Genomic DNA, 17,656 nt, shown 5'->3' with positions numbered 1-17,656 from the left:
CCAAGAAAAAGCTAAGATAAATTTGTACAAAGCACCTTTTTACAAAAAAAAGGGAGAAAGTCTGCACACAAAACCCAAATGTGTGTATGACAACTATATGCGAGCTATGTGAAGAATCATTTTAAAGCCACCATCTGAAAATGGTCATAAAATAAACAAACAAAAAAAAAGGTACCAGTACCTACTCTTAGACAGAATTACAAATAACAAGAGCTAAACTGCTGATATGTTTGTAGCATGATTCCTTGATTTAGCTGATTTTTTATGTGTCCATTTTCTCATTAAATGGTCCACCAGACATTCGTGCCAGTGAAGGCATCACCCCTGCTGATTTTTTTTTTTTTTTTTGAGTGTTGAAACGACATGTTAAAATGTACCAGCAGTGCAGCAGTAACATCATTACCATCTTATTGGGCTTGCAATATACAGACAATGTCATCACAAAACCAAGTACAACTGTATACAATACAATAAGAAAACAGGAACATCTCACTAAGTAATCAATAAATGTGAACAGATACACAGGGTAAACATAAGAAAAAAGCCTATTAAAACTCCACAGTGTCCACAGGACTGTGGCAAAAATACTGAATGATTGAACTTTATCTGCATCCACCGAGACATTGTCTGCAATTATTTAGAGCTTCTTTGATTAAAAATACTTTTAAGATGATTGTAACTTCTTTTTTTTAAGAAACAGTAAATGTCTGAGTATCTATGATCCTTACAGTGAAAAGTAGATTAACCTCTGCGGTCTCGCCCGCACTGGCAGTTGTGAAAAATTAGTTTCCAAAACAGCATCTTGAACTATTTCAGATTTAGTTTAAACAGCTTCAAATTTGACTCTAGATGTGTTTTCTACCGTTTACTTTTCAGCGTGAGAGATAATAAAGGCTAAAAGCTCGTGTTGGTCCCTGCCTCGTCGACATCACAGCTGTGTCTGCATCGTCAAAAGGTAACATTGAGAGAGCCTGATGTTTTCTGCGGTTTTCAAATGTGGTCGCGAGATAGAGGAAACTGTAGTATTTCCACACACAAAAAAACTCCTTTTAAAGAAAAACAAAAACAAAACAAAACACTTGAACCTGCAAGTGTGCACTAAGCAGACAGCTGCAGTGTTTTTGGAGTCAGCGGCTGTACGTTATCAGCAGGGTTTTTTTTTTCTCAGTCTTTGACCTCAAGCAAAGAAATAGGTTTTTCTTCAAATACATCATTTGTGAAATCAATTTACAATGTAATAAAAATGATTATACCATTTATTTATTTTACCAGTAGCCAGCTTTTTCCCCCTGCTGTCGTTATTATCCTTTGAAAAAAGGCAATGTGGTGATTGGTTTCACTCATGTCTCATTTTTGGTCTAGCAACATTTAAATTTTAGTTTGTGGTTGATCTTTTTTCGAAGCTGGAACATTTTTAAAACCAAAGGCACTTCCTTGCTACCGTGCAGGACATGACAAAAGATTGACTGTATCTCTGTATTTTTGGTCTTTCTTACGACAGGAAAGGCAGTCGGTCTGTGTTTGTAGTACACTCTCAGACAAAGGCTGATATTTTAGGAACATATTAATACTTAGAGAGAAAAATATAACCTGTATTATGATAGTTTTTGACCTTAAATTTGCAAAATGTAATTTAACATAAGTACACTGCCTCTGAAAAACCAACAACAAAAACTGTATTTTTAGGACTGTACCAATTATGAGAAACAATTTCTCGGATGTGGAGATGTACCAAGTGATGAACCACAGAGACATTTTTGTCTCGTCCGCTGAACTGATTTTAGACTTAAAAAACAAAACAAAGGGTAATATTAGAATATATTCTAAGGCACTGTACACTTACACTTTGGCAGATTGTATTGTGAATTTCTTCCACAATGCAAACGTATGAAGAGTATTCCCATGTAGAGATCACAGTTTTAGTGGCATCTTTTGGAGTTCACACACAGCTATAACATGTTTAAGGCTCGGGGATCGGCGTAGGCCACAGAAACATGTAAACATAAGTGTGAACGTGAAGGCAGCAACTCTCTGGCTGGGAGTTATTACACCGTGATCCCGGAGGGGAAACATATTGAGAGTCTTTCAAAGGGGGGGGCAAAGCCACAGCACACAGAACAAAAGCTGCTGTCTACAAGTGATTTGTAGTGTTATGATTATTTAACCTGTCCTAAACCCACAGAAAAAATAAAATAAAATAAAAAAATGCTTTACTAAGGCAAGTCCAGGAAGGGGAACAAAGTGCTTTTGGACAGGATGAGAGTCCGGTTAGAGTAATTTTAGCAGTACTTTCACCTGTCTAAAACCTAAAAATTCTCTTATCAGTTGTCACAGAGGAAAGACTCGCTCGCAGCACAGAAATGCTTAGCAGGTGGTAAGACTTGTCTACGTTAATGGAGCAGACGCAGGCAAAACATTTGTAGTATTTTCACAGTGCATTCATTTCTGCTCTTAGTGTCTAAGACTTGGAGTGCTTCGATGGGGATTCATATACGTCTGAAACATGATTTTTCTTTTAAATAACAGTAATTCTGCAATGTTCACAACCACTTGCTTTCTCCTACTGTACATGTAGTGTTGTGTTAGTATTGTTTCTTTGGAAAAATCTATTGACTGTGGGTGCATGTCCGTATATCTACAGTATGTATGCTCATAAATTATGAACTACAGACATACAAAAACACACTCAAACATATTACAAAGACCACATCAGGCTGCTGGTAGAAAAGGCCAGCATCAGTTTTTTTTGTTTTTTTTAAAACCTTAATCTACGTAACAAAGCAGAAGAAGACGACACACGTATTTCCATTTACCAAATTAATCTAGTAAACTCTTTAAGAATGGCCACATTTATACCCAACAGAGACCAACTCAACATATTTTAAACGTGAATTCCCGTATTTTAAACATATAACAACTGTACCGCAATTCACAGCTGCAGTCAAAGAACAAACACTTATATCAAAACAAATTTAAAACAACCGACTTCACCCGATACCATGACCAAAAAGCATTGTAGGTGTGACTTTTCAGGTACTGTAGAGGCACTGCCACTTGTTTTGAGGTTGGTAAGTCTATGAAAAGAGGAGGGGGGGTTGTGGGGTGGTATAGTATGAGGGGAAGCGCAGAGCCTCTCATTCCTTTACCAGTCTGTAGATATGATGCTGGGCGCCGTGCTCACTGTTTGAAACCTCAAACACGCACGCCATACATAGCAGCGTCTCCTGTGTGTCTCTATTCGTCACCACCTGCAAAAACAGAAGAGACAGAAAAAGTCAGAGTCTGATGGGAGAGAGAGAGGCAGCGTGGACCGAGGTGAACGCTGTTAATCACCAGTTTACATAACAACACCTCTGCCCGCCCCAGCACCTGCTACACATCTGTCACATCTGTCAATAACAAAAGAGGAACAATTTTACACATTGTTGTTGTTATCAGTGGGGTTCCTCTGAGTCAGCTGTGGCTATTTACAGTGTTCCTATTAATGTCGCAGGCAAAGCATCATCAAGAAAGCCAATATCTAAACTAAAACTAATATTTTTACCCATTACTTTGGTTTAAACTAACTAATTTTATTATTTTCCTCTGGTGTTTTACTATTGTTTTATTGTCTGTTATTATTGTAAACGAACTCTTAACTGTTTTATCTTTTTCCTCTGGTGTTTTTCTATTGTTTTTTATTATTTGTTTGTTATTACTGTACTTGTTTTTACTGTAAAGTGTATTGAGACCATGTACCATGGTGATTTTGCAGTTTAAATAATAAATTGATTGATTGATTGATTGATTGATCTAACCAAACTGTGTAACAACTTTACACAGCGCTTTACAAAAAGATAAATTGAAAGATCATAAATAGGGAGGTTAGAATATGCCTCTAATGCTCAAATGTGTACGGATCATTTCTATATTTGTCTCATAGACACTAATCCCCAATACTGATTGATTTTCAGAGGTTAAAAGTTTCTCAAAATGTATTTATTATGAATGTATCCTCCTACTACACCATCACCCCCTCATCCGCAGGAAATCTCCTCTCACTACCTGCACTGACCAAGTATCGAACCCGGGTGGACAGAGCCTTCTCCATCGCTGCCCCCTCCCTCTGGAACTCACTCCCCAAACCCTTAATGTATCGGCACACACCTGCCAACATGCAAAACCAAGCTCAAAACTCACCTGTCTAAATCAGCCTTTAATGTATTGTTTAAGAGTTTTATTTATTGTATTCTGATTCAGATCTATTTTATAATTCTTAAGTGTACAAGTGTCTTTTAGCATTTGTAAAGGTGCTTACAAATGTATTATTGTTATTCATTCAACATGCCAACAAATAAGTAGGAGTGGGCACATGAGATGCATGTTCAGAGCTTGTTAGGTTTTCGTTCTCTGCATGATTCATGAAGGTTTTAGACTCATGCAAAGATAAACATCCGCCTCATCTGATGTGAATATCAACAGATCTGTATTTAATCGATGGAATTAGAAAAAACGTCAGGACAGTGTTTAAGCCAAAAGACATTCAGATTTTTATGGAGTAGAGGGAGGAGACATTTATTGTTTTGTAGTTTTTGTTTATTTATGCACATATAAACGTCACTCTCATTTTATATTAAGAGTCACTTAACGAAGATCTTCTGTAGTTGGATTTGTGTAGATCTTAAGAATCAATAAAATGTCACTTTTTATTCTTCCTGCAGGTTTCCTTCCTTTCTTTAGATGATCTCGACACGTGATAATATATGATAATTTCTAAATTTGATCCTTTACTTGCTTTTGGGAAGCGGGGCGCTGGCTGCCATCCTGAGTACACGCCCACACATACGGATCTATCCCTGTCCTTTTATTCACTTTTAGCTTTATCAGTGGTGGTGAATGACATTTTAAGACCCCATGTGATGGCTAATAACAGGGGTTTCTCCTGCCCCCTCTTATCCTCCCTTTTCCCCTGCAGATAATGAGGCTCCTCACATGGCGTTTCATCCCTTGTGGAATGAGAGGAATGCGAGACCAGCAAGAGGAACTCATCTCAAGGCTCAGCCAAACTAACCCCCCCCCCCCTAGTTTTCTTTTTTTTTTTTATAAAGCCAGCTGGAGCCACCAACACAGCCTGACAGCAACGAGAGGAGGAGGAGAAAGAAGACGACGACAAAGAGGAAGAAGAAGAATGAGGATCCTGGAGAGGAACCTCACCCACTCGGGTCAGAGAGGTGATTACCAATAAGATAGTGAAGTTCTCCAGCACACTGTTCATCATATATTTCTCTGGTAGATGTTTTAGCTTATGGATGAAGTTGATCATGTATTCACACATGGGAGACCGGCTTATTCGGTAGACGAACCGTCCATTCTCAAAGCGTGCATATTCAGTCTGAGGAAGAGGAGAAAGAAAAATTTTAAGAAGGTAAAAAGAAATATACAACAGAAACGTAAAAATAAAAATATGCAGTGCATTTTCTCATACAGGCTCGGGTCTAAATTACAAGAGGAAAGATTTGAGTCCGTACCTCAACTTTCTCGACCACCTGTTTGCCAAAAGAGCAGACTTTTGTTGAACATGTAATGGTCATGTTCTCCGAGCTCTCATACTGACTAGTGACTCCATAGAAAGATCCAGTATCATCTTGAATGTTACAGTTCAAGTCCGCCTGGAGAGCAGAGGAAAAAAAAGAACATTTGCATTTAGGATCCACTTTAACAGAAAAAACAACGCATATAAAACCTGGCAAAAGTAATTTCTCACTTTAACCAGCTGCTGCAGAACACAAAGCTTTGAAAGCATTGAGACAGCAGTAAAGTCGCAGCTGCAAGATACTTTTCTGTAGGTTCATCACTATGATTTGATGCATTGATAGATATAAATATATACATTTTTTATTTTTTATTTAACCTTTATTTACCCAGGCAAGCAAATTAAGAACAAAATTCTTATTTTCAAGTATAAATCATAGCAGCTTTAAGTGTAACTGCCCGTCCTACTGTCAAGTCTCAAAGCAAAAGCCCTGTATCTTGTTAGTACACTGTTGCCCATAAAGTTGAAATAAAATATTTTCTTTACCTCTTCTCATGAAATTATTGTGATGTAATTTATTCTTGATAGATAAAGTGTATATCTTACCTGGTCAAAGGTGATTACTTATGTGTGTAAATAGGAATAAAAAGAGGAATGTGTCTGAAAATTAATTTATTCCAACTTTATGGGCAACAGTGAATTAGTGGAGAAACACATAATTAAAGCACATACAGTTGTATTGAACAGAGACCCTGGTGAACTCTTAGAGTCAGAATTTGTTTTTAAACCTGTTCCTGAAAATGTGTGAAATTAATTTGAATTTGTGATCACAGAGCTGTGGAGATCTGCGTGTCAAATTAGAATATCTCCGACCACATCTGAATAAGCATGTTAATGTGTCCATATTGGAAGGAAGATTCTAAAGAGGATTAAATGAAGTTACATTAAAAGACTGATTTATAAGGTTGAACGGGTCTGCTCCCGGAGGGCAGCCTTTCTATGCCCTGAACATCCTGTTCATTATGGATACAAAAAGAGGAGACATCCTCCTACAACATTCTCCTCCTTCATTAAGCAAAGCAGTTATACATTCATTATTGTGCAGATTCTGTCTTTCATTTGAAATTTAGATTGGTCGGTCACTTCAAAAGGAATTTGAGGGGACTTGGTCCAAGTGCATACGGACCCTACTTTGTTGGCTGCCGCTAGTTAGCATTTTGCATCAAGGAGGAAATACATGCAATGTTTAAACAGCCATTAGGAGTGCAACTGGGTCACTCCATTGTTTGGAGATATTACATTGAATTAGTGAGTGCTTTGATCAAAAGCTCTCCTGCTATGCAAGTCCAAATATAGCACAGTGCATTCTGCAAACATTAAGAGAGCAGTCTTCTCTGTGTAGTTTGATTACACCGGGTCGTTAAAGACGAACCTGAACAGGCTGTTAGCAAACCAGATTCTGTCATCAAACATTTCTCTATGTGTAAAACCTTACCAATCAGCCTAAAGACCAGTGTGTATATTTGTAAAACATCATCAAGCTGCAACACATTTTGTATTATACTTGTTGATTAATAATCAGTGTGGCTGGAAAATAACACTCACCCAGAACTTTATAAGGAAGAATGAATTCTGGGGACCTTTTCCATACAGCTCCTTCAGCCCTCCTTTCTTCTCTGGAAATTTATCATAAATCTGACGAATGTCCACCGACTCCAGCAGGGCGTCACTGTAGGAATGATTTGTCTGCCCGATATGTACAAATAGGTGTTTGTTGTACTGAAAAAAAAAAGTAAAAAGAAAATACATTTAGTATTAGAAACATATTTTAAAATATAGATCTTAAAAAGGGAATGATCATCTCATTCAGGTTGCATTATTGTGATTTAGAAAATTCCAAATCAATATCCACAAAGATTTGCTGAAGTAAAATAAACCAATTTTGACAAATAACCAAAAAATAATAAGCAAGAGGTAGCCAGAATTAGACAATGCAGTCTTGTGATGAGAAATAAGCCTACACATCATTGCTTTTTATTTGGCTGCAAGGTTTTAGTCATATTTTTATTTTATGCTGTTCAAATTAGGCAAAGCCATTCTGCTCCACTAAAGCCAAAAACTCAAATCAAAATCTCAATCTTTTTTTGGATTAAACCAAATCAGGAAATATGTGACTGCTTCAACCAAATTCTCTGAGCTTAAGATGTGACATTATTGTAACAAAGAAAGTTGAGAAACTGCAAGTTCTGTTATAGATAGATCCATCTCAAGCATTAAATTAGGTAAAACCAATTCATTTTCTGAAAAGCTAATAGTAGATGAATATAATTCAGTCTGCACTCAAATGAAAAGCAATATTTCTGCATCAAAGGCAACTACAATCAGCCTAAATTGACAACATGGGATGAAATAATACAGAGACTTGCTCTATTCCTTTAAACTTTTCAACTGACAATATTTGGATTTGATGCATCGCCAAAAGCAGAAAGAGAAGCGTAACATCTGAGAACAACATTTGATTTTTCAGAGGGTTGTTGGCTTCGTCGTGACCCTATGAAACTCTTTCATGTGGCGCTGCTGCACTTCAGTCTAAAAGCCCACAGAGCAGCCTCTCTAGCATGTAGCCTTTAGGGCAAAGCTGCATGTAAGATTAATGGCTGTTGTCATGTGATATCAATACAAAAAGAAAAAGGGCACAGGAAAAATGAAATGTGGACAAACATTAAAAGAATTGCTAAAGCAAATAATATCATAGGCTGTGATTTTACCCATGCAGTAAAGGCAGTTCTCACATCAAATGTGTTCCCACTGGGACCGGATGGGAAAGTTTATTTAAACATTAATAAGCATTATGGTCGTAAACGCTACCAAACTCAACCCAGGCATATCACCTATCATTTCTGTTAAAGGGATAGTTCAACATTATGGCAAACTGGCCCATTGCCATAATCCCTAGTCATAGCAGTAGGTTCATTACCGTTAATTGTCGGTGCAAGCTGTTTTTAGAATAGCGGAGCAGAGCCGCAAGCTGCTCAGAGCTACGCTATGGAGGATCATGGGATTTCTTGGTTTCCCTCATCAAACTCATCAAATACGCAATCCAACAACTCCAAAACGTTCTGGTGGACAAGTTGTGACCTGCGCATTCACAACGCTATGAGATAATAACGCAACGTTACGAGAGTTGTTTTAGAGGTAAATTCATGCAAAACAGCTGATGCGCGTTCCTGTCGGGGGCAGTTTTTCAGTAAGCAGTCTCTGAATTTACCTCTAAAACAACTCAGGTGTGGTCTGGGTCTGGTAACGTTCTGTTATTATCTCATAGTGTGGTGAATGTGCAGGTCACAACTTGTCCACCAGAGCGTTTTGGAGTTGTTGGATTGTGTATTTGATGAGTTTGATGAGGGAGCGTAGCGTAGCTCTGAGCAGCTCGCGGCTCTGCTCCGCCGTTCTAAACATAGCTTGCACCGACAATTAAAGGTAACAAACCTACTCCCTACTCCTAAAACTATAGGGATTATGGCATTGGGCCAATTTGTTGAACTATCCCTTTAAGCCCAGCATGTAAAACACATCCTGGTGTGTACAAACCAGATGTCACAGATGGGCTTATGTGGCCTACAACAGAAAGACTGACGAGGTGCAGTGGGTCATCCAGCACGTTAGAAACTACAAAGTCCAGCACCTGCAAAACTGTCAACAATGATTCTGGCATGGTAACTTTAACCTCATGGCTTCATTCCTCACTATGAGGTGAAAGCAGCGGAGACAGACATCACACCTCCACATCCTAACTGCTCAGGAGCACAAGGTGTGGTCGGTCCTCAGAGGGATGTAGCCAAGGAAACCTGCAAGCAAGGATGTCACAAAGATCTTCAACCTGTCCTGGACAAAAAATAATTATCCCTCTTTGCCAGACGTCTGCCACAATCATTCCTCTGGTGAAGAAGACCACCACGAGAGGCCTCAGTGACCTGCGAGACTGGTCGTATAGTGTAGTGTTTCCAGTTGCTGCTCCTGTATGACACCTTCAACCTTCAACCCCCACCAGTTGACCAAAGAGTAAATCAATCAACAGAGGGTTTTACGTTACCACTTCTCTCCACACTGCACTGAATCCCCCTGAACACCACGTGAGGATGCTTTTCATAGACTGTCACTGGATCAAGGACTTTATCTCTAATTGCCCCCAGAGTGTCTAGTTAGACTAAAACCCCACCTCTCCTAATGCCAGCGCCCCACAGGGTTGTGTGTTGACTCCCCTTCTCTACACTCATTACTGTGCCCCCCCCCCCCACTCGTCCCACCGGCAACACCACCTTCAAGTTTGCGAACAGACGCGACTGTAGTTGGACAAGAAACTGTAGAGAGAATGATCTCGTCCTGAGCTCTACTATGTGGAAAGGAAAGGGTCTCTGTTTTCAGGTTCCTAGGTAACGACACCTCACCCAACATCGCACTTGGACCACCAACGCCACAAAAGCACGGCAGCAGCTCTTCATCTGCACTTGTCCTACTGCTGCTGCTGCTGCTCTATCAAGGGGCGTGCTGATGCCAGCCGCTCAGCAGTGGACAGTAAAGCCCTCCAGAGGGTCGTCAATACGGCCCAGAAGATCATCGGCCATTCACTTTCCTCTTTAGAGGACTTATTCAGCTCTTTCTGCCTCAGTGGAGCAGCCAACATACAAAAAAAAAACCTGTCACACCTCGGCTCGGACACTCTGGCTTCTACCCCACAGCTACACAAGGACCAAACAGTGCCAAACCCTCACAGAGACTGTTTTATGTGTTGATAAATGCAATGCCACAGCTGTTTTTCTTACTGCATCCATTTTCCATCTCTATTTCTTCAAATATATACAATTTATTTATATATTTTGCTTTTTCAATTCTTGTATTTTTTGGTGGCTGCTTGTCATAAGTGAATGAACTGTCTAGGGTGCAACTCAGGTCTATTGTTCTCTGAGCAATAACAATAAAGAAATTGCAGAAACGTGAGCTGCTGATGCTGATTTGTTAACTGGATTGTCCTGCTGAGCTGAAGTCTGCAGTTTAAATATAGTTTTGGCATGCCTTTTAGGGAACTGATTAATATACAGCCGTTCATTATTTCTGCAGGTTTTCCTGCCGTGCATCCCTACAGGCCAGACTTCTCTCTTCTCAGCTTGTTTTGGCCTCCTCTCAGCTGACTGTGTGCCTGGGAAAATGTCCCAGTGTATTCATAGAGGAAAGGATGATAAGAAGTGGGAATTAACACCGTGAGATATGTGATATTTCATGCTTTAGTATCGTCGTGCCCCACTCACTGAGTCTGGGTCCCTCTGTTGCTCTAGGAAGGCAGAGAACTCCACCAGTCGCAGTTTAGATGTACCAATGGAGCGGCCCTGCCATGCTGGCGCTGTGGGCGCTGGAGCTGCTGTGGGCTCGTAACCTGAAGGGAAACCAGAATAAGAGTCATCCTCTATTCCACCACATGATTATGTTCATTATGTCATAGTTAGTAGATGTTGTCTGAGTGTGTTCTTTTTGAAATCTGTTGGGTGGTCACGTTTGTTTATGTTGTCCTTATGTTATTGGCAATAGTGCTCATTAGTTAAAAGAAATATGCACAGCAAACTGTAGAACCTAAATGAATTATTAATGGGCAAATTACTGCAGTTATTTTAGGTCATGGCAATGGCACAAATAGGAAAATCTGCATAGAGCTACTATAAACTTGTGGGCAACTTAATTGGTGGGATTCATTGGTATTGGTATTTGTCCAGATCATTACTTGTACTGTTTGTGGCCAGTTCTGGACAAGAAAAAACAAACACACTGGCATTAGGACAAAATAACTATTATAGACATCTATGCATAATCCCAGTTTAAAGAAATGTTTTGATGGATCAGTGGTCTGTGCATTTTTTCAAGGTTTTTGTGCCTGTTTTCTTTTTTCATCCAGTTTTAATAAGAACATTTTAAGAGACAGACATAAAAAACAAACTTGAATCAGGCTTAATATGTTGCATGACAGGAATTTTTGCAGTTGCAGTTATTTCTCCCCTCTGATAATGTTTGAGGGACATTTAAGCACTTAAAACACAGTTAGAAAATAAACCTTGGCTGCTGATAAATCTGAAAGTTTCAGATTCTAGCTGATAAAAAAATGAGTTGATTTTGGTATTCTATCAAACTACACTAGATCACTAAATTACAGTAATTACTATCAAACTACACTAGATCACTAAATTCATTATGTAAAACATCTACTTCATTCCTCCTAGACGAACACAGTAGATAAGGTGCTCTGGGGGGGGAAAGGTACAGTATGTAGGTCCAAAGTATCAAACCCACCTTTATTGTCACTGCTATCTCTAAGCAGACCTCTGTCTGTCAGCGTATTTGTTTTACAGCAAGAAGCTAGGAGCCTCAGAAATGTTTGAAACGAAGCAGGGGAAAGACGGAGTGGAGAGGGAGTGAGTTTGACAGACTGTACTACAGTTAGCACATTTATTATGTTGTGCAGCTTTTCGCACAAAGACAGCTTGACAGGAATGACAAGCTGCCTTTTAAAAAATTGTCGAATTTAGAAAAAGACATCTGTAAAAGGTGTGATGCTGATTTTTAATCAAATGTGTTCTTACTTGAAATGGCTGTTGTGACTGCTGGCTGGGTGGGATAGGCTTGCTGGGTGAAAGGCTTAATGCTGGAGCAGAGAAAGACAGACCCATTAAGAGAGAAGGAAAAATCACCAGAACAACGCATGTCGAGCTCATTGCTTTAAGAGAGTTCAGGTTTTTCTTTTCTGATACTTACTCTTGTGAGGATCCTGGCTGACCAGCTGATATCATACCCTGCCATAACTAGAGAATTAGATGTATAAATAGACAACAAAGAACAACAAAGGACAAACAACATCCAATTGTGAGCAGCTGTGAGCGACAAGATCAAAATGGCTTTTAGCTCCATGTTCAGTGGATGTAGTTATCTTGACTACCACTCCTTTTGATCATGTGCTTATCTGATAGGGGCAGATAAGCTGTGGTGTGTAATGTGATTTGGCCCGGGTGTCGGTGTGTTTGGCCCCATGGCTGCCCTGGGTGAAGCTGGACTGGATGGATCAAAAAGTGCTGCCGATGAGGCTCTTACCCCTGCTCCAGGGAAGGCTGGGCGCGGGATGCCTGGCAGGCCCAGCTTGTTGTGAATAGCCGTGGCAGAGACGATCTGAGCCGAGGACATGGAGGCCATGCTCTGGAGGGCTTTGTCCTTCACGGCTTGGTCCTTAAACAGCAGTCACAAAAGGCTTAGCACTCACACGGAAAAGGGAGGTGGAGTATGTTGCAGAGGTAGCAACAACCAGACTCTAAACAACAGACTGAAAGCACCGCTGACCTCTCTCACAACAGAAAACAGCAAGCAGGTAAAAAGAAGATGCATCAGTATTGCTATTTAAGTGTAGGCTTTTTTAAAAAAAGGAATGTGCCAGACAATCGCCTTTGAATTCTACTATACAATGGTTAGCAGCGGTATGCACTTAAATGAGTTTGCTTATTGACTAATCTACTGCTAAAATACTTTTTATAAAAACTCATTCAGCAATACTTCTATCAAGGCTGCATTTGTCTTCATGTCAAAACACATCTAAACATCGCAAAGATGTTTTTCTGAACTGAAGGACACAAACAACAACTGTTTGAGGAGCTTTCAAAGCTCCAGTTAGTTCCTTTCATTTAAAAGAGATTTTTAAATTATCAGGATGAATCTGCATGAATTGCAAAAAGGCCTGCATAAGAGCTCTACACATTGTGTGTTGTTTTGAACATAGTCCTTTGTTAAAGGGTGCTAACAAGGTTACTGTGGGTTATACTGACCCTGCACACACACACACACATACACACACACACCAGACGTGCTAGCAAACCTCATGCAGACACACAAGGCAGAAGCTAAGGGTAAGCATGCTGGCAACAGATGCTGGTGGAGCTGAGTCAAGCTACAGTATGATAGCTAAGTGTGCAGCAATATGATGACAAACAGAGACACCAATAAACTGGGGGAAACACTGGGCAGCAGCTATTGTGGCACTATGGCAGGAGCACAAATGCAAATCTAGCAGCTGAAGGACGAGGCAGGCCCTAATTAAAGCACAAACAGCATCAGCAACATAAAATGAATACTTACCATGCTTGTAACCTAGATGCAAACAAACAGGGTTTTATTGTACATTTGTAAATTATAGAAACTGAACATTTTCAAACAGATAAAAGTCTAAGCTATGCATGAAAATGTGAAAATGTTACAGCTGCAATCATCAGTTGAAAAAACAAAACAAAAAAAGGTCTACTTTGATTTGACCAGTGTCTTGCGTTCTTCACAAAGTACAACAAACACAGATGTGTAATGAATACGTCATAACAAAGGATTATAAAATTTGTATTTACAAATTATCTTTGGTCTCTGTGGCGAATGTCTTGCTCTCTATAATTTTCACAATCTGATCAGCAGTCTTCACTCGAGACAAAACAACAGAACAGTAACATAATGACTGTAATTTCACTAAAACGCCATAGACAAGACCAGAAACAGCAGGTTTCCATTGATGCCCCCTAAAATGAAGGGCACACTTGTACTTCTCTTTGCCACTGAACTCTAATTTGCTTTAAATGAGAAAAGACAGGGATTCATACAAAAGCTGTCTGTTTTTCTTCAGACTGCCGCCTGTGCCCCTGAAAGACCAGGCATTCATGTGGCTAGCTGCCTGTCTGACTCTGTCTGTCTCACTCACACACACACACGCACACATTTATTCACACACACTCACACACAGATTAATGAGGGGTCATTAATTCGTGTTGAATACAAGAGTGGAGCAAAGTGTGAAAGTCAAAATGTATGGTAGGTTCCCCAAGTAAAGAGGAAAATGGTCCATAGGTGGATCCTATATGTGATCCTTTAATGCACATTACTTCCTTAATTTCCTTATAATTACAGGTAAATATCACACATTTTTCCCACAATGCTTCTCCCACTTGAATATGCCATTCTGAAAAAGCTTCCCCAGTGATTTGACTACTACCGAAATAACTGACAGGAGCCCTAAAATGACGACATCTGGACTGGGAGGGAGGAGGGGGGAGCGACTGACAGCCATGGCATTGTGAGAGACTGGAGTTATCAACAGCTAGAAGGGAGAACAAGAAAGCAGAGAGGGCATTTCAGAAACAGCCAGCTCCACGGCCATTCTCCACTCTGAATGTGCACAACTGAGCCTTTGACAGCCGAGGAAAGTTGGGTTACGTAGTCAAAGGAGCTAGAGGTGTAATCACCTCTTCATTCTTTATTTTTCTAAACACAGACCCTCTTTTTTTGCCCCATTTTTTTTTATGAACTCTGCTCAGTAAGAGATGTAAGCAGACTCTTTCCTTTGACCTTCAGCTCTCAGCCACTCACCGACAGCCAATGCCAGCATGCTTCCCGACAATTGCACATTTAACTGTGGTTTTACTAAATGTTGACAAACACAGAGAGTAAGACTTAGAGCCTGACCAATGAATGAACCGAGCCGATAAATGTGTGATGGGTAGCTCAGCATGACCTGTGCTGGTGTAAACGCCAGACAATAAGAAACAAGAAACTGCAGGATATACTGTAGATGCGAAAAGTATTTTTAAGGTTATCACTTTCTTATATATATTTGTTTGTCCCACTCCATATAGCATTTTGGTCCAAACAAATGTTTCAACAGATTTTGAATGGATCGCCATGAAATTTGGTTAAAAAAAAACATTCCTTACATCAAATCCTAGTGATCCCTGACTTTTCTTCTAGCACCACCATCAGGTCGGACCTTTCCAAACACTTCAGCACGGTGATGTGAGCTATTAGCGCAAAAGCACTGTTGTGTTTAAATGCAGCCTTAAACAATCACTGGTATGGCTGAACTGTATGATGTCTTACAGAATACATACTGTATATCGGTCACAATGCTTATTGACGTCTTTTAAGTGCTGTGTTTCAGTGAATCTTGTATATTTATCAGATTTTTAAACGCAGTATCAGTAAAGGTTTCAAAAATCCAATATTGGTCAGGCTCTTGTGCAATCAAAAACTAAACATATAAACTACCAGGAGCATTTGCTTTGGAGTGCTTATTGTTATTAATCAATTTTTATTATTTTTATTAATGGAGGCATAAGGCAAAACGCCTTTAAATGACAAAAATGGCACTCTCAAAGCAAAGACCCGTAAAGGGAAGTGATTTTAGATGAAACAAGAGGACAGGACAGCGACAGCACGTCTGGAGCATGGGCGAGAGAGAAGGAGTGAGAAGGTGCAGGTGGGTTAGAGAATCTGAACAGACTACAGTAGCTACAGTCAGCGGTTAGGGAGAAATCAGAGCACCAGGCATTCACTCTGTCACCACAGGAAACAGGAAGTTAAGACGCACAGCAACCAACAAGCCCAAAAGCAGAAAAGCGCATACCTTTAGCTTGGAATGAAACTCACGAGATTTCCTTCTGGCAAGAACCTGAATGTGACTAGACACCTGCGGGGTAGGGGAGGGGAGGAAAACAAAGGAAGAGCCTGTAACCATGGCAATGAAAAGCCCCCTACAACTGGGCAAAGCCAGACGTACCTTAATGGCTGCTTGGATTTCTCGAACTTTCTTTCTTGCTAAGACCTGTATGTGACTAGACACCTCCATTAAAAAAAAAGAGAAAAAGGGGAAAATAAAACAACAAGAAAAAGCAAAAGAAAAGAAAAAAGTACAAGGTATATTACACATTTCTTTCTTTGTTTAAATAACACTTGATGGAGAGATAAGGTGCATAGTATCAGAAGCATGTTCCAAACCACACAACAAGCTAACAGCCAATAAAGCGTTTTCCTGTGTTGTCGTTACTTAAGTGAACTGATTAAGGAGGATGCAGGCCCCTTTAGCACACATTAAGAGCACACAGATGTGATCTGCTGTGTGCTGCATGAGAATTGGCTAGTCTAGTATTCTTACGGGAGCCGGGCGAGGCATTTCACCAGCCAAGTTTCACCTCCGATGTTCACACAGTTCAATATTATCTAATATTACAACCAGTGCAAGAGGCAGTTTGAAAGAGAAGTTATATGTGCCTCGGCGATGGTTGGATTTACAGTCTCCTCTGGCACTGTTCAAAATCACACCTAAGGTGAGTTTTCTAACAGGAATGGAGTGATTTAACAGAAAAGCACACCCCATCACTCAACCTGAGCATATTTTCTTTCTATCCAGGTTGATACACAGAATAAAATAAAGCTGAAACAATTGGTTGATATATTGTTCAACAGAAAATGAAGCAGCAATCATATATATGATCATTCATTTCCACCATTTGTCCAACTAAAGATGCTGAATAATCTTTGGTTTCCTGCTTCTCCAATGTGAGGACTTCCTATTGTGTTGCATTATTTTAAATTCAGCATCTTTGAGCTGGAGTGGTGGTTTGAGAGAAAAAAAACACAAAAAACAGGACATCATCACCCTGGGCTCTGGGAAATAATACTTGCCATTTTTTTTTGCTGTTTTCTTGTATGTTATGGATAAAACAATTAAGGTAATGATCTGCAAATTAACTGATAATTAAAATGGGAGCAGTCGCTATCAATGATTTTCATTTTAGAATAAATGCACAATTATGTTTTCGATTGAACGTTTAGCCTGGAAAACGTAAGAAAATACCAAAAAAAAAATGTCAACCATAATTTCCTAAAGCCCAAGACAAAACAGACAGAATGTTTTGTCCAACAAACATAAACTAAACCCAATCATTTTGAGTGCATCATCAAAGAAGAATCAAAAAACCAAAAGAAAAGAGGATGTGATGAGAAGCTGAAACTGGTGGTTTCTGATTAAAATAAATGTACATAACTCACTGCAGATGGATTTAACCTTGATTGATGTAACAGTATTATCTCTAATGAGACTGTTAGCTGCAGACTTAATATAAATAACAGCAACTGTACACACACACACACAAAAACACACGTCACACATTTACACTAACAATAGAAACAGATGTGTGTTTCTCTATAGCTGCAGGTAAACAACTCTCTCTCTCTCTCTCTCTGGCTCTGTGTTGACGAGAAGAGTCACAGAGAGAGAGAGAGAGAGAGAGAAAGAGAGAAACC

The 17,656-nt window shown here is 39.6% G+C and overlaps 1 protein-coding gene across 5 annotated transcripts in view; it reads right to left on the bottom strand.

The window, feature by feature from the left end:
* Positions 1-3,117: 3,117 nt before the first annotated feature.
* tead1b (TEA domain family member 1b) overlaps positions 3,118-17,656 on the bottom strand; it is a 45,517-nt gene continuing 30,978 nt past the window's right edge. For 2 of the 5 annotated variants that reach the window (XM_085760819.1, XM_085760827.1), the window contains 9 exons: positions 15,978-16,040; positions 12,644-12,775; positions 12,311-12,357; positions 12,139-12,200; positions 10,819-10,943; positions 7,118-7,291; positions 5,508-5,648; positions 5,219-5,371; positions 3,118-3,248 (listed from right to left, as the gene is read on the bottom strand). In XM_085760819.1, the coding sequence (XP_085616945.1) occupies positions 3,135-3,248; positions 5,219-5,371; positions 5,508-5,648; positions 7,118-7,291; positions 10,819-10,943; positions 12,139-12,200; positions 12,311-12,357; positions 12,644-12,775; positions 15,978-16,040 (1,011 nt within the window). In that variant the 3' untranslated portion in view covers positions 3,118-3,134. Of the gene's footprint in view, positions 3,249-5,218; positions 5,372-5,507; positions 5,649-7,117; positions 7,292-10,818; positions 10,944-12,138; positions 12,201-12,310; positions 12,358-12,643; positions 12,776-15,977; positions 16,194-17,656 lie in introns of all 5 variants that reach the window. The other 3 variants (XM_085760792.1, XM_085760800.1, XM_085760809.1) reach the window with 2 other exon arrangements.

This window comes from Trachurus japonicus, chromosome 3 (genome assembly GCF_045865225.1).
Source record: "Trachurus japonicus isolate A0001 chromosome 3, Traja_1.0".
Lineage (NCBI taxonomy): Eukaryota > Metazoa > Chordata > Actinopteri > Carangiformes > Carangidae > Trachurus > Trachurus japonicus.
Note: the sequence above shows the minus strand (reverse complement) of the source record. Positions and strands in the feature narration are given on the sequence as shown.